Source organism: Vanacampus margaritifer, chromosome 1, assembly GCF_051991255.1.
Source record: "Vanacampus margaritifer isolate UIUO_Vmar chromosome 1, RoL_Vmar_1.0, whole genome shotgun sequence".
NCBI lineage: Eukaryota > Metazoa > Chordata > Actinopteri > Syngnathiformes > Syngnathidae > Vanacampus > Vanacampus margaritifer.
Window position 1 is genome coordinate 12,209,169 of NC_135432.1, and position 24,943 is coordinate 12,234,111.

General features: G+C 36.7%; 1 protein-coding gene across 2 annotated transcripts in view; it reads right to left on the reverse strand.

The window, feature by feature from the left end:
- The window catches only part of LOC144056253 (low-density lipoprotein receptor-related protein 1-like), a 117,221-nt gene that overhangs the window by 61,266 nt on the left and 31,012 nt on the right, over positions 1-24,943 (reverse strand). For both annotated transcript variants that reach the window (XM_077572857.1, XM_077572848.1), the window contains exons 4-8: positions 15,274-15,393; positions 13,463-13,591; positions 13,114-13,374; positions 847-1,009; positions 432-654 (exon numbers count right to left, since the gene is read on the reverse strand). In XM_077572857.1, the coding sequence (XP_077428983.1) occupies positions 432-654; positions 847-1,009; positions 13,114-13,374; positions 13,463-13,591; positions 15,274-15,393 (896 nt within the window). The remainder of the gene's footprint in view (positions 1-431; positions 655-846; positions 1,010-13,113; positions 13,375-13,462; positions 13,592-15,273; positions 15,394-24,943) is intronic.

The following is a 24,943-nucleotide window of genomic DNA, read 5'->3' on the forward strand; positions in this document are numbered from 1 at the left end:
TTCTTTCTTTCTTTTTTTTTCTGGAGAGCTCAGTATTGTTCATTCGGTAATTTTACCGATTTGACATGTCATCATCATTGCTCTCTTTTTTTTTTTATTATTATTTTTTTTATTTTGTATGTGGGTGAGTGTGTATTCATTAGTTCACCTAAAACCTATTAAAAAAATCCCATACCGTTCACCTAAACCGAACACTTCCAGCCAGAGTCGTGAGGCCGTCAGGAGACCCGAGGAAGGACCAAAGAAAGGAGAGGAAAGTGAAATCCACTACCAATTAGAGGGTGGCCATGCCCTTTATCTGATTGGTTCAGACCAAATTGTGCCTAATGTGTGTTGTAGTTCTATCAAATGCTGAGACTTCTTTTTTTTTTAATAAGTGTTTGTTATTTGTGCTTGTTAAAGCTCCACACAATTTATCATTCAAATCTCACCAGAAGGCCCTGAATGATGGTGTGTCTGTTCTTGCCCTCATAGTCCACCACTTCAATGTAGTCCAGGTAGGCATCGGCCCAGTACACCAGCCGGTTGACCAGGTCCAGAGTGATGCCGTGGGGGAAGACGATTTTACTGTCCACCAGCTTTGTGCGGTTCTGACCATCCATGTCACAACGCTCCACTCTGGGTGTGGATCCATAATCTGTAAAGAAGACTTTTCTGCAAGATGAGAAAAGAGGAAGAGAAGGAAATGAATCATTTTCAGAAGGATCACAATTAGGAAGTGACACTTTTTAAAAAGGGAACTTGAGTTCAAAAACAAATTGGATCAGCACACTGCTCCTAATACAACAGCATTTTCTTCAATGTGTTGCTAAAAGGGTAATTTCGAGGTAACGTCAGGTCACGCACCCCATCGCCGGGTCCAAGGCGATGCCTTTCGGGTTGTACAGTTCTTGGTCCAGCAGCGTCACGCACGTCTGGCCGTTCTTGTTGCAGACAAACACCCAGTCGTCCACATCATCCACAAAGTAGAAGTTTCCCGTCAGCCAGTCGATCGCCATCTGTTCCACGTCTGAAGGGTGAAAAAAAGAAGACGCACAGAAACACCAAGAACTCAAGTTAAAGTCATTAACGTTCCAAGCGGCACAACCTGTCACGTTGCGTGTTGGTTCCGCAATTGTAATCACTACCTGTAAGTAGGGGTGTTAGAAAAAAAAATAAAAATCGATTCGGCAATATATCGCGATATTACAGCGCGCAATTCTCGAATCGATTCGATATGTGGCCGAATCGTTTTTTACAAATCGATTTTTACAAATCAATTATTTTATGGGAATATTCAACAAAACGTTTTATTTTGGGTTAGGATTCACACATTAAGCATGGAAGAATGTTATATTCATGGAGCATTAAGCCTTAATATTTTATTTAAATGCTGTTCAAACATGAAACGGACTGCAACCTGTTTGTTATAAACCAGATTTTTTTAAATAAATAAATACATTTTCATACAAATCTTACAGTGTACATGTACTGATTAGTATTTTCTAAATTTGAGTAAAAAAATAAAAAAATAAAAAATCGTAATAATCAATTTATAGATTCGAATCGGGATTAATCGGTATCGAATCAAATCGTGATACGAATCGAATCGCCAGGTACTAGGCAATTCACACCCCTACCTGTAACTATATTGTGTCCATCAATGGAAGAAATTGATTGTTAATCAAGCAAGTTACATTCATAAAGAGAGAAACACTTTTTTTTTGTTTTTATCACAAATCAAACTTCTGTAATAATGCTTAAGTCAAAAGTTTCCTTCTGCTATGTACTTTCTTGAAAGAATAACATTTCCAATTAATCAAAGATTATGATTTAAGCTGAGCAAAGCATTTCCTATTTTTACCCTTAATCCTGAGCTAGCTGGCATTGAGGAATGTGGTCGGAATTTGGATTATTGCCGTTCCTGCAGCACATACAAAAAGTTGTTTCTCCTTCAATCCTATAAAAAAGAGATTACAATAACGCTCACTTGGTCTACACTAGAACAGGATGTCTCAAAGTTTTGCAGCCTATGACATATTAAGAGTAGAATTTCCCTCAGACATCCACAAATAAAAGCTATTTAATGTGTGCAGTACTGCACCTATAGCATTTAACTCATTCACTGCCATTGACGACTATAGACGTCAAAAGTTCATGTGAACTATTTCTATTGGTTTAAAAAAAATTCATTTCATTAATTTTTTTATGAAAACCTAGAAAAAAAGTTTATTGTACATTTATATTAGATATAAAATTTGTGATTACTATTGAAGTCATGCGATTAATTACGATTAAAAATTGTAATAGTCTGACGCCCCCTTTTTTTTTTAAATTAGGGGCGTCAGGCGATTACATTTTTTAATTGTAACTAATTACATGATAATCACAAATTTTATATCTGCTCTAAATGTACAATAAAAACAATTCTAGGTTTTCATACTCTTGTTAGCAAAAGTGGAAAAAAAAAAGTTTAACTAATTGAAATAGTTCAAAATAATTTTTGACGTCGATAGCCGTCAATGGCAGCGAATGAGTTAATGATGACAGTTTGTGAAGCAAAATTGACACAGGACAATGGCATGTTATGCGAGTCAACTAGATAATCAACAGGATGCCTGACTCAAATATTGTGATAAACGAATGAAAGTCCGTTGAAGTGACATTATGTCAGATAGTTCTTCATTCTTTTTGTTTGATGGAGGATCCGACCCTGTTCAAATAAGCCGTGCATGACACGGATCACTAAGAACATCAAGTGACCGAAAATAACAACAGCTTCTTTCAAAAAGGATCTTAAAAAAAAAACTAACCTAACCTTGCAAGAAAGAGGAACCTTGCATGCAAACTTATGCCTCAGCTAAAATTGCGCGAATCGACACGAAAATCCCCCCACAGCGAGCGGGAGAAATTTTTGACTTCATGTTTTTACAGCTGCCGCCACGCACTTACTTTCAAAGCGCTGCACATCACACAAGACTCACGAGCAAAGAACAATTTTGACATCCGTCCTTCGACGCAGGAATGCTGCAGTCAGCATCTCAAAGCGGAATTAAACAGCAGCACATTGCGAGCTCCACATCGCAGTACATACAATGCACCATCTGGGCCTAATGTACAAAATCCCCCCCCCCCCACCCTCCGCCCCAATTCGAAATCATGCATAGCTTCAAGTGGCGAGTCCCAACTGGGACCTTCAGCACGCGAGAATAGAAATAATGGCGGGCTGGCATAACGGCGCGTCATCTGGAGAGAAGCCCAAATGGATTTGTTGAAGAGAACATGGGAAATTCTGGCGCGCCTCCGAGCCAGAAATAATTCAGGGCTGTCTACAAAGGCGGCCTTCCAGTACAAAAGGGAGGTAAGTGAAAACATACAAGCCAATAAAAGAAATCATCAACAAAATACCAAAGGGGAGGAAGAACAAAACAGTACAAGATGTTTTAAAACACAAACACAAAGTTTGACAGAAAAGGGTTGACATTAAGTTAAGCGGGATAATGAGACGTCCAACAGTATCAATTTGAAGCCTACTCTAAAAAAAAATAAAAGAAATAAACACTGTACTGCATTGATTAGATGCTTACATAAAATTCCGGAAAGTGAATATACTGTCGTCTTGTGATATCTTTCTTCTAGTGCTGTCACTATTTTTAAGAATCGACTAATCTACTGATTATTCAATCGATTAATCGACTAATCAATTTTGCATTGAAGTGTATTAAAAGAGCATTTTTCTCCCTGATTACTGTTTATTAACCAGTGCTTGGTGTTTATATCATACTTTGCATTCTTATAGCGATTAAGAAATCGGGGATTGATGTTGTGCTATGTTACCGGTTCGGTCATTGTTTTCCAAATTAAAAAGGGATGTTTGTCTTATTTTGATTAAACACAGAAGATAATCAGTCTTCTTTCATCAAGGACTACAGAAATTAGTGGGGGTTTGAATTGCCTAGTACCTGGCGATTCGATTCGTATCACGATTCGTATCACGATTCATCGGTCACGATTCGATTCCGATTAATCCCGGTACGAATCTATAAATTGAATATTGTGCTTTTTTTTTTTTTTTACTCAAATTTAGTAAATACTAATCAGTAAACTTGTACATGTACACTAAGATTTGTATGAAAATGTTTTGATTTATCTGAAAATTCTGTCTTTTCACAAACAGGTTGCAGGCTGTTTCATGTCTGAACAGCACTGAAATCAAATATTAAGGCTTAATGTTGCATTACAATAACATTCTTCCATGCTTAATGTGTGAATCCTAACCCTAAATAAGACATTTTGTTGAATATTCCCATGAAAAATTGATGCTTAAAAATCGATTCGGCCGCATATCGAATCGATTTGAGAATTGCGCGCTGTAATATCGCGATATATCGCCAAATCGATTTTTTTTTCTCGAACACCCCTAGAAATCAGTGAATAATTACTGTTGCTATGCTGAAATCAGAGGATTTGGACAATTTTGAATTTAAAAAAAATGACTCCAAACAATGACTTGATTACTAAAATAGTTGTCGATTAATTTGATCAACGATTACTTGTTGATTAATTGATTCACTTTGACAGCTGTAGAGTCCGAAGAAACTTTTTTTTTGTCTCAAGTGTTGATGTTTTAAACTTAAGCTTGGGAGCGCCACTACAATCCATCGGGCGGCTTTTCTAACTGTGTGCAAATTCAAACCCATTCAATCACCAGAACTCAAGCATACCGACACAGGATGCACTTAAGATGGCGTTTGCCTTCGAACCAAAGGGCAAGAAGAGAGGACTAGTGACTAAATGATGAACAGCGGGACGCGGGGTGAAGTGACGGGGGCCTGCTGTGGGCTTGGGCTCGCATGGTGGGGAGGACGGGACGGGATGGGCCGGGCTTCGCTCTCCCCTTTTATCTTCCCAGACATGCAGTCAGAGCACGCTACATCTGGAACCTTCCGTCTAGTCATCTGTCGTGCTCTCCGAGGCAATAAATCACCTTGTGTGTGTGTGTGTGTGTGTGTGTGTGTGTGAGTGTGTGTGTGTGTATGTGTGTGTGTGTGTGTGTGAACGTTGCTTCAAACTGCCAACCTCCAGAGCTTCATCGTAACCACATCCCTCTAAACACACGGAAGTGGTTATCAGCGTGGCATGTAAATATGAGTCAGCAGATTCCATAACGACCTAATTGGTTCAATTTCACATGGCAGTAGATTTCCACTTTGGTTCCATTCATGCAGTTCGAAGCAATTGTTATATTCGTAGTGCCATCCATATTCTATAGTTCGTATCCTGGCTCAGCGACTCACCACCGAATCACTCCCATAAATAAAAGTTGAATTTCAAAATGGGATTCATCGTGTTGAGCTGGCTGATGCAAATGAATTTTGCTATGCTGGTCCTGACATACAGCACATTTTAACTCATTCGCTGCCATTGACGGCTATTGACGTTCAAAAAATTATTTGAACTATTTCTATTAGTTTAACTTTTTTTTTCCACTTTTGTTAACAAGAGTATGAAAACCTAGATTTTTTTTTATTATTATTATACATTTAGAACAGATATAAAATTTATGAGTTGACTGTTGAAGTCATGCAGGTAATTACCATCAAAAATAGCCTAAAACGATTTAAAAGAAAATATTATTAAAAATTAGGGGCGCCAGGCGATTCCAATCTTTAATCATAATTAATCGCATGACTTTACTAGTTAACTCACGATTAATCACACATTTTATATCTGTTCTAAATGTACAATAAAAAAATTAAGGTTTTCATACTCTTGTTAACAAAAGTGGAAAAAAAAGGTGAAACTAATAGAAATAGTTCAAAAAATTATTTGAACTATTTCTATTAGTTTAACTTTTTTTTCCACTTTTGTTAATTTTTTTTATTATACATTTAAAAAAGATATAAAATTTGTGAGTTGACTATTGAAGTCATGCAGGTAATTACCATCAAAAATAGCCTAAAACGATTTAAAAGAAAATATTATTAAAAATTAGGGGCGCCAGGCGATTACAATCTTTAATCGTAATTAATCGCATGACTTCACTAGTTAACTAACGATTAATCACACATTTTATATCTGTTCTAAATGTACAATAAAAAAAATTCTAGGTTTTCATACTCTTGTTAACAAAAGTGGGAAAAAAAGGTGAAACTAATAGAAATAGTTCAAAAAATTATTTGAACTATTTCTATTAGTTTAACTTTTTTTTCCCCCACTTTTGTTAATTTTTTTTATTATACATTTAAAAAAAGATATAAAATTTGTGAGTTGACTATTGAAGTCAAGCAGGTAATTACCATCAAAAATAGCCTAAAACGATTTAAAAGAAAATATTATTAAAAATTAGGGGTGTCAGGCGATTACAATCTTTAATCGTAATTAATCGCATGACTTCACTAGTTAACTCACGATTAATCACACATTTTATATCTGTTCTAAATGTACAATAAAAAAAATTCTAGGTTTTCATACTCTTGTTAACAAAAGTGGAAAAAAAAGGTGAAACTAATAGATATAGTTCAAAAAATTATTTGAACTATTTCTATTAGTTTACCTTTTTTTTTTCCACTTTTGTTAAAAAAAATTTATTATACATTTAAAAAAATATATAAAATTTGTGAGTTGACTATTGAAGTCAAGCAGGTAATTACCATCAAAAATAGCCTAAAACGATTTAAAAGAAAATATTATTAAAAATTAGGGGCGTCAGGCGATTACAATCTTTAATCGTAATTAATCGCATGTCTTCACTAGTTAACTCACGATTAATCACACATTTTATATCTGTTCTAAATGTACAATAAAAAAAATTAAGGTTTTCATATTCTTGTTAACAAAAGTGGAAAAAAAAGGTGAAACTAATAGAAATAGTTCAAAAAATTATTTGAACTATTTCTATTAGTTTAACTTTTTTTTCCACTTTTGTTAATTTTTTTATTATACATTTAAAAAAAGATATAAAATTTGTGAGTTGACTGTTGAAGTCAAGCAGGTAATTACCATCAAAAATAGCCTAAAACGATTTAAAAGAAAATATTATTAAAAATTAGGGGAGTCAGGCGATTACAATCTTTAATCGTAATTAATCGCATGACTTCACTAGTTAACTCACGATTAATCACACATTTTATATCTGCTCTAAATGTACAATAAAAAAAATTAAGGTTTTCATACTCTTGTTAACAAAAGTGGAAAAAAAAGGTGAAACTAATAGAAATAGTTCAAAAAATTATTTGAACTATTTCTATTAGTTTAACTTTTTTTTCCACTTTTGTTAATTTTTTTATTATACATTTAAAAAAATATATAAAATTTTTGAGTTGACTGTTGAAGTCAAGCAGGTAATTACCATCAAAAATAGCCTAAAACGATTTAAAAGAAAATATTATTAAAAATTAGGGGAGTCAGGCGATTACAATCTTTAATCGTAATTAATCGCATGACTTCACTAGTTAACTCACGATTAATCACACATTTTATATCTGCTCTAAATGTACAATAAAAAAAATTCTAGGTTTTCATACTCTTGTTAACAAAAGTGGAAAAAAAAGGTGAAACTAATAGAAATAGTTCAAAAAATTCTTTGAACTATTTCTATTAGTTTAACTTTTTTTTTTCCACTTTTGTTAATTTTTTTTATTATACATTTAAAAAAGATATAAAATTTGTGAGTTGACTATTGAAGTCAAGCAGGTAATTACCATCAAAAATAGCCTAAAACGATTTAAAAGAAAATATTATTAAAAATTAGGGGCGTCAGGCGATTACAATCTTTAATCGTAATTAATCGCATGACTTCACTAGTTAACTCACGATTAATCACACATTTTATATCTGTTCTAAATGTACAATAAAAAAAATTCTAGGTTTTCATACTCTTGTTAACAAAAGTGGAAAAAAAAGGTGAAACTAATAGATATAGTTCAAAAAATTATTTGAACTATTTCTATTAGTTTAACTTTTTTTTTTCCACTTTTGTTAAATTTTTTTTATTATACATTTAAAAAAATATATAAAATTTGTGAGTTGACTATTGAAGTCAAGCAGGTAATTACCATCAAAAATAGCCTAAAACGATTTAAAAGAAAATATTATTAAAAATTAGGGGCGTCAGGCGATTACAATCTTTAATCGTAATTAATCGCATGTCTTCACTAGTTAACTCACGATTAATCACAGATTTTATATCTGTTCTAAATGTACAATAAAAAAAATTAAGGTTTTCATACTCTTGCTAACAAAAGTGGAAAAAAAAGGTGAAACTAATAGAAATAGTTAAAAAAATTATTTGAACTATTTCTATTAGTTTAACTTTTTTTTTTCCACTTTTGTTAATTTTTTTTATTATACATTTAAAAAAGATATAAAATTTGTGAGTTGACTATTGAAGTCAAGCAGGTAATTACCATCAAAAATAGCCTAAAACGATTTAAAAGAAAATATTATTAAAAATTAGGGGCGTCAGGCAATTACAATCTTTAATCGTAATTAACTACTCTTGTTAACAAAAGTGGAAAAAAAAGGTGAAACTAATAGAAATAGTTCAAATGATTTTTTGACGTCTATAGCCGTCAATGGCAATGAATGAGTTAATATTAGCTTATTCTCCAGAATCAATTAGGGTGTGTTCTTCCAAATGTCAAACAAATCTAATAAATGAAACTATTGTTTTCAGTGGTGATGCAAGATGTACAATACGTCTACAAGGAGGAAAAAGTCACATGACTATATTTTGACGTTCTGGTCAATTCATTGGCTTGTTTTGTAGCTGCTCCAATCAAAAGCTGATTTTGCTTACACAAAATGTCATCATTTTAGAGTTGCTCATGAAGATAAAATAAAAGGTAATATGTTACCAAGTACTGCGCCGGCGACTCAAAGGTATTTGGGTCAGCCCGTGCATGATGTATGACCCGACTGGACAGGACTTAAAACAGCTTCGGGGATGTAACGCTTGTTCAGACAAACGGCAGAAAGTCATCATTTCCGGCAATTGCTTCTGTCCCCTCGGATGGACCCCCCCCCCCCCCCCCCCCGAGCTACCAGGAACCCCTCAAATCATTTCTCAGAAAGCAACGCATGAGAGCACAGCGAGCTTCTCAAGTTCCACTGAAGGTGGATAGGAGTCAAATCACCTCTAAAACATGACACAGGGCTCGGGTCCCGGGGTGGACATGCCCACTGCATCCACTTGTTTCCCGTGCACATCCAATTTCAATGGAGCGTTACGCACACACATGCTGCTTTTACACAGTTTGCGAGTGCGGGAAAAATGGAGAGCAACGACATTTTGCGGCGTCGTCTCCATGACCTTTTTAGGACATTGGAATGGAATGGAAGGAAAGCAAATGGGGCTTTTTAACCCTGGAGAACCCACGGGGTCAAATTTGGCCCCTATAAATTCTGCTACTCAAATAACAAAGACCTTTTTTTTCTTCTTTTTTTTTTACAAATTTAACTTCAAAAGTCCAGAGTGCCACTTCTGACCCCTGCATGGGGCCATCTAGTGGATGAATATTGCACTTACATGAGCCAGAGTGGCGGTGACAAGATGGCTAAAATGCAACAAATAAAACTACATAAAATACAGTAATAATCCATAGCCACCATGTTTATTGACGTGCAACACACATGTAGCTAATAGATCATTAAAAAATGTTGTAACCTGAAAATAGTTTCACAATTTGTACTGAGATTGCATGATGTGACCTTTAGTATGTTCCATTCTTGTTTTACCACCGCAATGACATCGTAAATGTTACTTAATGAGAGCAATAGCGATGCTACATATCCAGCAGTAAATGAAAGAATTGTCTGTCATTTAACCCTGGAGAACCCACGGGGTCAAATTTGGCCCCAAAAATTCTGCTACTCAAATAACAAAGACCTTTTTCTTCTTTCTTTTTTTTACAAATTTAACTTCAAAAGTCCAGAGTGCCACTTCTGACCCCTGCATGGGGCCATCTAGTGGATGAATATTGCACTTACATGAGCCAGAGTGGTGGTGACAAGATGGCTAAAATGCAACAAATAAAACAAAAAATATATATTGTTCAATGTAGCTTTGTATTTGATTGCTTATTTTCTTAAATTCTAAACAGTTTACTGACAGTTTTTGTTATTCTGATTTTTCGAAATGATACCCCGTAATCCCAAAAGGGTCAAATTTCGCCCTAATCCTTAATTAGGGAATAAAGGGTTAAAATAAGTAAGCATTTTTTTACATACGATATTATCATTTTAACCCTGGAGAACCCACGGGGTCAAATTTGGCCCCTATAAATTCTGCTACTCAAATAACAAAGACCTTTTTTTTTTTTTACAAATTTAACTTCAAAAGTCCAGAGTGCCACTTCTGACCCCTGCATGGGGCCATCTAGTGGATGAATATTGCACTTACATGAGCCAGAGTGGTGGTGACAAGATGGCTGGCAACATGCTGTTTTGTTGAGCTGGAAATCAATCCAAACAAAACCATCTTCTCAGCAAACCATCAGATGGTAAAATTTATTTATTTTTTGTTAATCTATTTCATATCATGTTGCAAAATGCCTAGGAGTATTTTCTATATATATTTTGATAAATTAGCAACTCTGAGCTAGTTAAAAAAAAAGGGTTAAAATTGAAAAATATTTTGGTGTTCAGTGAACTTATAGCAGTCATTTAATGTATAATTCATAATTTTCCAAAGGAGAAAAGGCTTCTTGGGTTCTCCAGGATTAAGAGAAAATCCAATAGCTAATACCATTCGATCAATTGAAGAAGAAGAAAAATACGGGACATTGGACTGAAACAGCAGACATTCTTCATTTCAGCAACACAACAACATACTGTGTATGAAGGATCACAAAGTTGCATATTTGAAAAATTAATGCTCGGCGACATGCTGGCACAGAAAACCAGAAGTCAGCGACGCGGCAATTCGCATCCCCGCTTTTCAAAGACCAACTGTCAAGAAAAATTAAGCAACGTCAGCATATTGCGTTTGGTGCATCAGTGCTGCGATGAGCATCTGAGATTTGTTTTTCGGGTAAAAATAGAAAGTTGACCATCTTTTACGTACACAGGCTGACAACGTCAACCGATGACATCGTTTGGGGCGTTTTCTATTTTCCGTTGATGCTCTCGGCTGTGGTGACAAAACTTCGTATTTCATATCACAAGATGAATTTATTACTGGGAGTGTAGACAACATTTAGGTTCATAAAGTCCAAACTTTTTAATTTTTATATTTAAATTTAAAATTTTTAGCCTCTGTCAAATAAATGTTCAGAAGGTTTGTGCGTGTGAACAAGTAGAAAATATGTTGCTCTTTAAATGATTAATGATCGAGATTAATCACATTTAATTTGAGACTTTTTAAGGCTTCAAAAGCCTGAAAACAAAAAATTAAAGTGCAAATTTCTGCAGAAATTGTGCGGGAATGCCCAAAAGATTTGAATGCATGTGCTTATAATGTCAATTTTTTTATATATTTTTTTCTCCAGGAAAAATAATAATAATTAAAAAAACAAAAATAAAAAAATAAAAATAAAGTCAATTGAAAGATAAATGATGTAAAAATTACTCATTTTTGATTGTCGTTTTTCTCCAGGAAAAAAATAAAAAATAATAATAATAATAAAAAAATATGTGAAAATTACAATTTTTTAATTGTAGTTGAATAACAAAATGATTAAAAAGGAAATTTGAACTTGAATTTGTCAAAGGTGGGATTTAATCATTTCAGAGAAATTCTAATCCATTTCCTGTTATGATAGTTAGTTGGTATCGAACCATCAAATGTACTAAAATATGGTCCAAGCGGGGTTGGAACCCGGGTTCTCTGTGGTGTAAGACAAATGCGCTAAGCACTGAGCTAACGTGACTTGTTCAAATTTGTGGCTAATGACGTATTTATCTGATGCTAAAAGCTAACATGCATTTAATCATTTTAGTGAAATTATAATCCACACTGCAAAAAAACGAAAATCTTAAGTAAGATGTCAATTCTTACATTTAACCTAAATGATCTTTGATTTGACAAGTTATTTTTACAGGCAATAAATATCATTGTGTTTGTTTTAAGATACTTATTACTTAATGATCTTATTTGATCAAGCAGTCTTGTTTTAAGGCCCTGAACTGGGGTTTCATAAATTGAATTTCTTATTTTAGGATTTTGCATAATCTAGTAATAAAATAAGGGTGAAAATAATCAGACAAAAATTCAATATAGTACTTTATTGTAAGCATTTTTTTCTTGTAAAAATCATCACTTTGTGGTGTCGATATACAGTATTTACTAAGATCGTTTTTCTTCTTTCCGGCCAATATAGTACTAGCTCAGTGGTCTAGTGGTAGAGTCTACCCTAAGTCTCGGAGGTTGTGGGTTCAATCCCTGCCTTGGTCATACCATTTAAAAATATATATATATATTTTTTAATTATTTATTTAAATGGAACCTTGTACCTCCATGCTTGACATTAAAATCAAGTTGGCCAAATTAATGTGAATATATTTTAATCAATGTTATTATTACTTGTTTTTAGTCTAAAAATACTATTTTCAAGAGCGCTGTGGTTGATGTGAAACCTAGTATTTTCTTACAGGTAAATTTAAGTAAGATTTTCTTGTCCTGTTGGCAGATCATTTTGCTTATTTGAATTAATAATTTTTTTAATTTTACTCTATTTTTTTCTCAAATTTTCCCTTTTGCAGTGCATTTCTTGATATGGTAGTCAGTTGGTATACATTTATATCACTTAATGGCTATGTATATATTTGCAATGTACAGTTTGAAGGTGGGTTTAGAACCTGCAACCTCCTGGTAACTGGACAATGCACTTTACCAACTGCGCCACCTGGCAATGCTGATCAGCTGTATGCATGGAAGTGGGCGTGGAAAGTAGTACTTGTTCAATGTCAGTCCCATTAAAAAAGAATGGGGGGAAAGTTGATATTTAACGTTAAAGTGTGTGAATACTGCAAGTAATGTGGAATCAGATGATATATAATCCGGGAGGCATGAATTTTTGAAGCAAGCATTATGTGGGAGTTGTTTCACGGCAAAAAAAAGTGTGGAGAATAAAAAAAAAATCACAATAACGAGTAACCCAAATATTTCCCTGTTGTGTCAACAGCGCTACTCACGATGCAGGGTGATGGAAATGTTAATGGTGCGGACGTCGGTGACGGTCTTGAGGCCGGGAATGCTGGCGCATTTCAGCTGCGTGGCCGCCGGCGTTTCCCCCACGTCGATCCAGCAGACGGTCTCCTCGGCATAAATGAAGTCCATGGCCATGGTCTGCTTGGTGGCGATGGAGGGCAGCCGCGACGTGGAGCCGCTCAGCGAAGTGCAGCGGATGTCGTGCAGATTCGCTATCAAGAGCATCGGGAGACGATCTACCGGCTCTGGGGGTGGTGAGGGGAACGCAACGGCCGTGAGACGGAGGGAGGGGGCGGGGGGGATCAATGTGTGAAGATAAATAGCAGGTCTCACCATTTTTGGCTTTGCAGGAGCGGTTGTCCGGCTGCAGCAGGTAGCCCTCCACGCAGCTGCATTGGTAGGAGCCCTCCGTGTTTTTGCACGTCTGACTGCATGTTCCATACACACTGCACTCATTGAAATCTACCAGGAGAAGAATGTGATGGTCATGACGTTAAAGACAAACAGGCCGTGCTTAACCTGTATAAATATTTTGTGTCAAGTTTGGCACCCTTCGACATTTGACAGCAATAGAAATAACCTAAATGTCATTGTTTCACACCGAAATGTGTTGACTTGTGTTGAAAATAGATTTTTTTTTTCAATGTTTTTTTATTTTACATATGCGATTAAAATGGTGGTAATTAGGGATGCGCGATAATATCGGTGGCCATTAATTATCGGCATTTATCGACCAATTTGACGTCAAACGGATAAACCAGATAATGAAGAAATCCGCCGATAATTATCGTCAAATATCGACCAATTTGACGTCAAACGGATAAACCAGATAATGAAGAAATCAGCCGATAATTATCGTCAAATATCGACCAATTTGACGTTAAAAACGGATAAACCAGATAATAAAGAAATCCGCCGATAATTATCGTCAAATATCGACCAATTTGACGTCAAACGGATAAACCAGATAATAAAGAAATCCGCCGATAATTATCGTCAAATATCGACCAATTTGACGTTAAAAACGGATAAACCAGATAATAAAGAAATCCGCCGATAATTATCGTCAAATATCGACCAATTTGACATCAAATATCGACCAATTTGACGTCAAACGGATGAACCAGATAATAAAGAAATCCGCCGATAATTATCGTCAAATATCGACCAATTTGACGTCAAACGGATAAACCAGATAATAAAGAAATCCGCCGATAATTATCGTCAATATCGACCAATTTGACGTTAAAAACGGATAAACCAGATAATAAAGAAATCCGCCGATAATTATCGTCAAATATCGACCAATTTGACGTCAAACGGATAAACCAGATAATAAAGAAATCCGCCGATAATTATCGTCAAATATCGACCAATTTGACGTCAAACGGATAAACCAGATAATGAAGAAATCAGCCGATAATTATCGTCAAATATCGACTAATTTGACGTTAAAAACGGACAAACCAGATAATAAAGAAATCCGCCGATAATTATCGTCAAATATGGACCAATTTGACGTCAAACGGATAAACCAGGTAATGAAGAAATCAGCCGATAATTATCGTCAAATATCGACCAATTTGACGTCAAACGGGTAAACCAGATAATAAAGAAATCCGCCAATAATAATCGACTTGCCGCGTTGGCCCATCTGTTGTGGTTGTGGCTCAAGATTTGTCTCCCCAAAATGTTACCCTCACAGTTTTTTGTTGCATTTTTTAAAACATGACTGTTTTGTTTTGGCAAACTCAAAATTACTTACTGGTTGTCTTTGAAGCAGAGATATTAATAAAATTCAGCTTCGTGGTGCTTTACACAATGTTTTGATGTATTTGTTCTTCTAGTAGGACTCGAAAGTATATTTGTATTCAAGTTAATTTTGCAAACAAATATCGGCTTACTTATCGGTTATCGACATCGGCACATTCTAAATTATTAGTAAGAAAAATTTTAGTTCTAAAAAATACGCATTCCCTTTTCCCTGAAACAATTTCCATTTTGCCATTTCAGACTATTAAACCATTTTAAAAAGATTTACAGTTCATAATTAGATTTTTATTTTTTTATTTTTTTTTAAATATGATGAAGACATTCTTGGCCATTAGAAAAGCATTAGCAGCAAAACCAAAATGGCCACTCACCTTGACATGACTTTCCATTTGCAGCCACCTCATAGCCATTGCTGCAGTAACACTTGGGCCCGTCGTGAGTCACCGCGCATTGATGCTGGCACCGAAACAAGGCGCAGGCCGGCGCGTTTTCTAAAACATACAGAGCACAGAAAACACTGCGAGGTTACACGACGGCCACAATTTCCTCAACGACAAAAAGAAGGCAAAATGAAGCGTTTGAGGTCATTGCTCCATCTGTGTTTCATGTTTTCATGTACAGTGAAAAAAAATAAAAAAAATAATAAAATATATATATATATATATATAGGGGAAGCTTTCCTAAAAGGGAATTTGGAGCAAGCGTCAATGAAGTGTGAATGGTACAGTAGATTAAATTCAGCTTTGGGAATTTTTCCTAACGCAGGCCCATATAGGACGGCCCAGTGATCCGGACTGTGTGAGTCGTTTCCAAAAAGTTCAGAAAAACAGCACATGAAGCCCAGAGATTAACTTGGAGGAAATTGAAGAACGTGAAGGTGAAAGATTCCACTTATTATGGGACTGCTGAGCGTAAGAATGCGGCCCGTGCCGTAGATCGCACCGGCACGAATGAGGTATCAAACGATGCGGCTCGATCTGACTCGGTGCGGCATTATTTTTCTAGGAATTCCGACTTACCATGGCGACGCAATGCCCAAAAAACTCCCAAAAAAACGTCCCATAGGAAATGAATGGAGAAAGGGGGAACAAATTACAGATCAAGCACCTTTTTCCAAGACACGCTGCACGCGCATACGTTAACCGACCGATATGAATTTTAGCTCATTTTGTAGCAATTTTTCCCATCTTTAGCTCAGTGTCGAAATCTTTTTTAAGGAATGAAAGCTCTCTCCCCTGTGCGGGTTCAAAGACAGTGAGTGAAATAGGCTTCTAACACACTCTGTTGAGCAATTAGGCTTTGCGTGGCGGGAACAAAAAAAGTCTACTTCTATTTGCAAAAGTTTCACTTCAACTCGTCACCATGGCCACAATCTTTGCTCACTAGACATCAAATTCTCACATTTTGTAGTGACAAGTCTCTTCTTTCAGACAAACTAACTTTTATTTGGCTAAGGTGTCATTTAGTACCTTTATTTTCACTTTAAGCGAGGAGAAGTCGGACTAACTCGCCTATCTCTTCCATGTTAAATTCGCCTCCTTTTTCCTCTTCATTTCTGATAAATCATAAGTTTTCAACCTGCTCTCATTTGGTCATTTTTCATCCGATTAAAAAAATGAGAACATGCTCGTGTTCCCCAAACCCTTGCCGTTCTAACGAGCTATTTCTTGAATCTGTATCCTGAACTGTTAAGCCGTGAGAGGCTTTTGTTCCAGGTGTGCGTCTCTCATACAATCTCAATGGAATGTTGGGTGCGTGACGTCTCTAAGTCAAATGTGTGTGCGTGAAAGTGCATTTTTCTTAAAGGGACAGTGAGATACTTTTAGTTGACGTTGATTATGGTTAACTTCCACTTTTCTTGAGCGATGCAGTGGTTTAAATTTTAAACTATTCAGCTCATTTACAAGAGTCAGCAGTCCCATTCAAAATTTCCGCGGGAATTTTTCTAGTATTTAATTTAGGCCTCTATTATCAACAGCTTTATTAGTATTTGTGAATAAAACACATACAGTAAATACATTTCTTATTCATGAATGATTTAAAAGTGTGTGCTAGGAATCAGCACAGACAAATTTTCCTACTCCTCACGTCATAGCATGAGCAAGTAGAGTCATTAAAATGACATCGAAGACAAAGAGAGGCGGAACGCCGAAGACAAACACGGCAGTCCACTTGCCCTCCATTCAATGCCCTGAGAAAGAAATGACCCGGATGAGGGAGAATATCCACAAGCATAAAAGAAACGGGGGTGGGGCCGTGGGGGGGGGGGGTGGGGGGAGACGGACATTGGAGTCATAATGCGATAAAGAAACGATTCAGAATTGCTGCAGGAAGTGAACTGAAAATAACGATCGTCATAAGAATGGTGCGGATAAAAAAAGTTCAAGGTTCGAGCTGGCACCAGCTTTTCCTGAATCATCCCCAAGTCTCGCTACCAGGTGAATTTATTTCTTTATTTCATTCAGATCTTCTCCTCCTCTCATTCTTATGCATGCGGGCGCAATAATCGGCGTTTATACATTGCCCGTCTCAAATTCAACGTTCTTGGAGGAAAAACAACAACAACCGAGTGAATGAAATGAATAACTAAGCATTCCCTTCCACAATAATATGATACTGTACAGTGCGAATCCAGCTAAGCAATCTCCACACTGCTGCAGTTGAGACGGCTTCGGCCGATGAAGGCGCTTTCATTATTTAAAGCCAGCAGCGCAGCGGGGCCACAATAGCCCTTTTGTTGCGACCCCGCTGAAAGGAAGAGTCCCCCAGCAAAAATGGGTGGCCCATATCCAATCCATTCACCGGGTCTCACAGTGTGGAAGACCCCCGGGGGCCATTGGAAGGCAAAAAGAGCCCCCAAAGACGTTGACCATGTTGTATTTTTTTCCCCTCCGTTAGGCACCTGCTTAAATGTCAAAATATGGAAAAAAATTGTCCAACTCGTCAATCTATAATGTTGGTCAGCGAAAGCAATGTCATCTTAACCCTGGAGAACCCAAGAAGCCTTTTCTTCCTTGGAAAATTATGAATTATACATTAAATGACTGCTATAAGTTCACTGAACACCAAAATATATGTTTTTTCAATTTTAACCCTTTATTCCCTAATTTAGGATTAGGGCGAAATTTGACCCTTTTGGGATTTCGGGGTATCATTTAGAAAAATCAGAATAACAAAAACTGTCAGTAAACTATTTAGAATTTAAGAAAATAATCAATCAAATACACAGCTTCATTGAACAATATCATTTTTTTGTTTTATTTGTTGCATTTTATCCATCTTGTCAACACCACTCTGGCTCATGTAATTGCAATATTCATCCACTAGATGGCCCCATGCAGGGGTCAGAAGTGGCACTCTGGACTTTTGAAGTTAAATTTGTAAGAAAAAAAAGGTCTGTTATTTGAGTAGCAGAATTTATAGGGGCCAAATTTGACCCCGTGGGTTCTCCAGGGTTAAAATGATAATATCGTATGTAAAAAATGCTTACTTATTTTAACCCTTTATTCCCTAATTAAGGATTAGGGCGAAATTTGACCCTTTTGGGATTTCGGGGTATCATTTCGAAAAATCAGAATAACAAAAACTGTCAGTAAACTATTTAGAATTTAAGAAAATAATCAATCAAATACACAGCTACATTGAACAATATCATTTTTTTGTTTTATTTGTTGCATTTTAGCCATCTTGTCACCACCACTCTGGCTCATGTAAGTGCAATATTCATCCACTAGATGGCCCCATGCAGGGGTCAGAAGTGGCACTCTGGACTTTTGAAGTTAAATTTGTAAAAAAAAAAGAAAAAAGGTCTTTGTTTTTAGAGTAGCAGAATTTATAGGGGCCAAATTTGACCCCGTGGGTTCTCCAGGGTTAAAATGATAATATCGTATGTAAAAAATGCTTACTTATTTTAACCCTTTATTCCCTAATTAAGGATTAGGGCGAAATTTGACCCTTTTGGGATTTCGGGGTATCATTTCGAAAAATCAGAATAACAAAAACTGCCAGTAAACTATTTAGAATTTAAGAAAATAATCAATCAAATACACAGCTACATTGAACAACATCATTTTTTTGTTTTATTTGTTGCATTTTAGCCATCTTGTCACCACTCTGGCTCATGTAATTGCAATATTCATCCACTAGATGGCCCCATGCAGGGGTCAGAAGTGGCACTCTGGACTTTTGAAGTTAAATTTGTAAAATAAAAAAAAGTTCTTTGTTATTTGAGTAGCACAATTTTTGGGGCCAAATTTGACCCCATGGGTTCTCCAGGGTTAATTACTGTAAATGTGAAGTACTGCATATAACAAAGCTCCTGTTGAGACGTACAGTATATAGCATGTTTTGCATATGTACACTTGACCCTAAAAGGTGATAATACTGGAAATAATTGGTAGTTATAGTTTCCTATGTATGAAACACTCTGCTATTTTTTCTTTGATTGTTTACATTGTAAAGTTCACCTCGGGTTTTTTTTTTCCGTGTGCATTTGTTTAAGCTATACCGATGGACAGCCAATCAGATGACTGTTGAGGTGTAACCTAAAAGAACGAGAGGGAAAGAAAACGAGAATTCGAAATACGAGAGATAAATAGTGTGTGTTTACAGTTAAGTGTTACTGGTTCAACTAAGGCAATTGCCGTGCTTTTAACCGTTTATTTTACTTATTGAGATGACATGAGAGAATCCGTCGCAGAGTCATAACTTCAAACAAAGCTCTGCTATTATTTGAGTAGCAGAATTTATAGGGGCCAAATTTGACCCCGTGGGTTCTCCAGGTTTAAAATGATAATATCGTATGTAAAAAATGCTTACTTTAGGTAATGAAACAAGTGAGTCAAGAACTTTCCCCTGGTCATAAGCTGTGCAATCACATCAGGATTTTACTGACGTGAATGTATAAGAAAACAAAAGATGCCAAGAGAATTGAAGAGTGGCACCCGAAGAGCTTCAGGATGAGGAGGCGTGTCGGAACCTTCCACCTCCAAGCAAACAGCAGCAGCAGACTTTGGACCGCAGGTCAATGAAGGAAGCAAAGGAATTACACAGACAGAGAAAGAGGCCTTCAAATTGAAGAGGGTCTTCTGCCCAGATTTAGACATAACTGTTTTAATTTATTTATTTCCTCAGTAGAACTTTTATCTGTGGATGTGTCTTTGTGAGTGATGTCGCAATTTCTGCCAAGTGTCTGTAATCAATGATGTGTTTAAAGTCTTATCTCATGTACGGTGAACTCCAGGTGGGCTTTTTGGAACCGCCCTTCAAGATAGTATAAAAAGCTTGTAAGTGTCTGTAATCGACACACTTGTGAGAGGTTGCCACCATTGCTGGGAACTCGCTTGTGTCCGGAATATTCTGTAAAATAAAACATTTGAAGGGACTGTTCACCGATCTCCAGCCTGTATTCGGATAACCAACATTCTCTCTACCTGAAAAACAACGAACACGCGGAAGAAAAATATTTCATTTCTTCAACAAAATCCAAACAAGCGTGCCAACAATGCCATTTATCCTTTTGACGGACTCTTCCAAATGTGGATTAAAAAAAAAACTGACAAATTATTTACCAATGGGACAGAATATTAAAACAACACAAAAAAAACAAAAAATACAACAGTGGAGGAAATAAGTATTTGATCCCCCATACTAAAAAAATAAATGAACAGCTTCATTTTAACAGTGATAGAAAGAATATCAGGAAGATTTTTGAAGAAAAAAAACATGAAATAAGAAATACAAAATAACTTGCATTTCATTGAAGGAAATAAGTATTTGACCCCTATGACTATACATCCCCTATATCCCCTATAACAACTATGAGCAATGTTGGCTCCAAGTCATTACCTGCATGAGAAACACCCATCCCAGATGATCACCTGTATAAAAAGCCCCGCGCCGACAGACTCCGTGACAGGCCAAAAAGAGCTGTCAAAAGATTTCAAAACTGATCAAACTGTTGACTTCGCAGCAACAAAACCATAAGTAAGAAGCTAAAGTGGAAAGTAGTACAACATGACTGTCAATCCATCTTGGCTGAGGGCTCCACGCAAGATGTCCCCTCGTGGGCTCTCAAAGATCAGGAGAAAGGTTAGAGGTCAGTTAGAGGTAACATGGGTGGACCTGGTTAATGATTTGAAGACAGCTGGTAATACACACACACAATCATTTAAAATCCTGCAGAACCTGCAGGCCCGCAGGGTCAACTTTGCCAACGAACATATTCATGATTTTGAGCGAGACTGGGAGTAGATGCTGCGGTCAGATGAGACCAAAATCAAGCTCTTTGGCCTCAACTCAACTCATAATAAAAGAATAATCATGCGGATTATTGTCCATATTTTACATGCATACAAAAATTACATTTTGTTTGTGTTTTATGTTTTTTTTTGTTTGTTTTTCTAAGAATAGATTTTGTAAACACTGGATTCATGTATCGCAAAATCATGGCTGACAATCCCTTGCCTGCGCCAACACCCTGAAAATGGCTTGTGGATGGTTCTTCCGGCATGACACCAATCCAAAATGTATAAGCCAAGAAAAACAACAGTGGCTCCAGAAGAGTGCCATCAAGGTCATGGCATGGCCTAGCCAGTCTCCTGACCTTAATTCTATAGAAAATCTGTGGAAAGAGGCGGAGCTTCAAGTTTCCAAACACCAGTCGCAAAAAAACGCCAGCTTTTGGAGATGATATGCAGAAAAGAGTGGACTAAAATGACTCCTGATGTGTCTGCCAACCGAGTAAACAACTACAAGAAACATTTACAATACATATACAAGTATTAAATCATTTTTTTGCCAGGGGGTCAAATACTTATTTCCCCTCAATGAAATGCAAAATATATATTATTATTTTTTATTCCATGTAAAAAAAAAAATCCCTGATATTCTTTTTATCACTGTTCAAATAAAGTCGCCATAAAAATCTGAGACTCTTCATTTTTTTCTTAGTATGAAAACTTTCACAATCAGCAGGGGAACAAATACTTCTTTATTTTTTACACTGTAGACCATTAAAAATGGTGTCAATATAATTCATGGAGGGGACGAGTCAATCCTGGCCGATGCTAATGCTAATGCCAATGCTAATGCTAATGGTTAATATTCAAGTCACTCATTTTTGTCTACTTCCGCGTTGGTGCTCCCCAAAGTTAACACTTAGTAGGTTGTTTCTGGTGTTCAGTTCAAACCAAATACATCCAGTTTCAAAAACATCAAATATATTTTTACAGGCTCTATCTTGAAAAGACAAATTGCCTTTAAATTTTTAGCTGATGTCATGTTCAGGAGAATAGGACAGATGTGAGGTCGCAGTGACCTTGACCTTTAAAGCTCTCACATCATTCTTGCCAAGTTTGTGTAAATTCCCGTCCAGCGTTCCTCACTTATCTCCCCTACACGAGTGGGATAACGTGAAAAGAGGCTGCGGTCAGAATGAAAACATCTTTATCGGACATGTTTGACAAGCACAGGACATGTTTGTGTTGTGTTCTTTTCAGTTGGGAGCTGCAATGAGACCATGTTGACATGTAGATTAGAATGTCTTCCAATGGGGAGTTTTAGTCCGTCGCCACCTTCTTAGCCTATGTGGGGTTTAGTTGCTTTTCTTTTCATGTATGAGGAGTTTAAGTAAAAATACATTTAAATAAAACTAAATTTGAATATTTCATTTAATATTACAAACAATTGTTTAAATTACGGGCAAAAATCAAAACAACAATGAAAAAAGTTTTTTCAAGTTTCCAGTCTTATCCCGCAGCTGTAACTGAACTCAACTGTGTAAAGCGGCCACGCCAGCGTGTGACATTGGTAGGACGCTTCTTCCCAGGACATTCCTCCCTTTGTACCTTCACCGTCTGGAAACAAGTCTGCACGTGTCCTCCGATGTACTCTACCTGTTGCATCTTCCCGATAGTGTCACATAGAACTATACAAACAGTGTCAAATGTGCCCATGAATAATGAGGTTTTTCTGTTATTTCATATAGTATTTTTTTATTTTTTTTTAGTAAATAAAAGAATTAAGAGAGAGCTCCTACTAAAAAAATATGTTTAATTTTTAAATTTTTATTTTTTTATTATTATTATTTTTTAAATTATTTTTATTTTTATTTTTTGGGGGGAGCTCAGTATTGTTCATTCGGTAATTTTACCGATTTGACATGTCATCATCATTGCTCTCCTTTATTTATTTTTTTTGTATGTGGGTGAGAATGTGTATGTGCGTGCGTGCGTGCGTGCGTGCGTGCGTGCGTGCGTGCGTGCGTGTATTCATTAGTTCACCTAAAACCTATTAAAAAAAAATCCCATACCGTTCACCTAAACCAAACACTTCCAGCCAGAGTCGTGAGGCCGTCGGGAGACCCGAGGAAGGACCAAAGAAGAGAAAGGAAAGTATTTATTTTTTTATTATTATTTTCTTTATTTATTTTTATCAAATCTCCTTAATACAAACAAATCAAGCATGGATTCTCATTGTCTGTCTGAGGTACAAAACCCCCAGGCAACATGTAGCTAATGTGTATAGTCGGGTAAATAAAATAGGCAAAAGTATTGAAACACAAGTCTTTATATTTAATCAGTTAGGGGTTAGATTTGATCGCTTAATAAGCCTTGAATTTAAAGTATTTGTTTTACAAGCACATTTTAGACAATCGTATGCTTCAGGTTTCGTGGGAACCTCAAGCCTATGAAACCCCCTTTGGGAGCACGAAATGCCTTTAAGTTGAGTTCATACGCTTTTGTCCGGACATAAGTTTGACATGGGGGCTAATTCCGCGCAAAAGTGTATTTGCTGGACTTTGTGGATGTGGAGTCAAGAGGGCAAAGGCATCAATGACAAACGCAATCGGAGCGGCAGCTTGAGTAATGAGCAAACAATGTCTATCAGAACCACAAACAGTGCAACCACTTTTAGACTTTAAACACAAACATCCAAAAGGCAACAAACATTTTGTGGAGCTCTGCTTGTTAACGCTTCACTTGCTCCCACTTCCTTTGTGAGTTTGAAAGCACTGTATCCCCCCCCCACCCCACCCCCCCCCCCGCATACAGTGATGGCCAAAGCCTGGCAGTTAAAGACATAACAGGTCTTGTCATGCAAGACCGCAGCCAATAAAACCGTTCGGGTCAAAACCCGCTCATGAATAAAGATGAAAATGTGGCCCTTTCCGCAGGCCAAGTCAAGTTGACTATGAGCGGCTCTCATTCCGCATTTACTGAGACATGAAGGACAAAGACATCCCACCGCATGCATAAACAATTGCGTGGCGATAATAAGGGCTCCCTTTGAGGGAACAAGCAAAAAAAGGGGAAAGCTTTCAGGAGTACTGTCATGACCCCATTTTTTTCTTTTTGCCATAAATCAGTCACTTCTGAGGAACACGACCTTTGCCCCCTGGAGAGGCCCCATCACCCTCAAAATGACAGTCAATGCACAAAAGCCGGCCTGCAGATCAATGAAGGCACACCACTATCGGCCATGAGACAAGAAAACCGCAGAAGTGCCAAAGACCATGATCAGGAATTTTATTCCGTAAGTGTCCATACTCCCCAAACAAAAATGTCACAAATAATTATGAACACTAAAAGCAATGATCTCTTCTGACGGTCTGTCATTATTTAATAATAAATTCCTAATAGAAATCTAAAACACATTAATGGAGCGAGATAAAGTTGCTTTACTTGACCGCTCGTGTCAACAACTTGGGACAGAATTACGTGGACATGGTGAGTGACAAAGTGCGCTTTCAGACATCAGCCGCGGCGTACGCTAGCACAAGCCGCCAGTTTGTACAAGCAAACACTAGGATGGTTGTGAAGGACCAGAACTTTCCCTGAAATGGGTTCTGGACACACTGCTGGTGTGTGTGTGGGGGGAAATGGGTGTGTTTGGGTGTGTGTTTGCAAGAATGTGACCATGTGAGAGTGCATGTTTGGGTGCACGTGGGGGTGCGCGCATGCAATACTAGTGGCACATAGGTCGAGTTGACTGCTGCTTTACTGATGACTTGTGTACTCACAAAAGGGAGACATGCCTTAC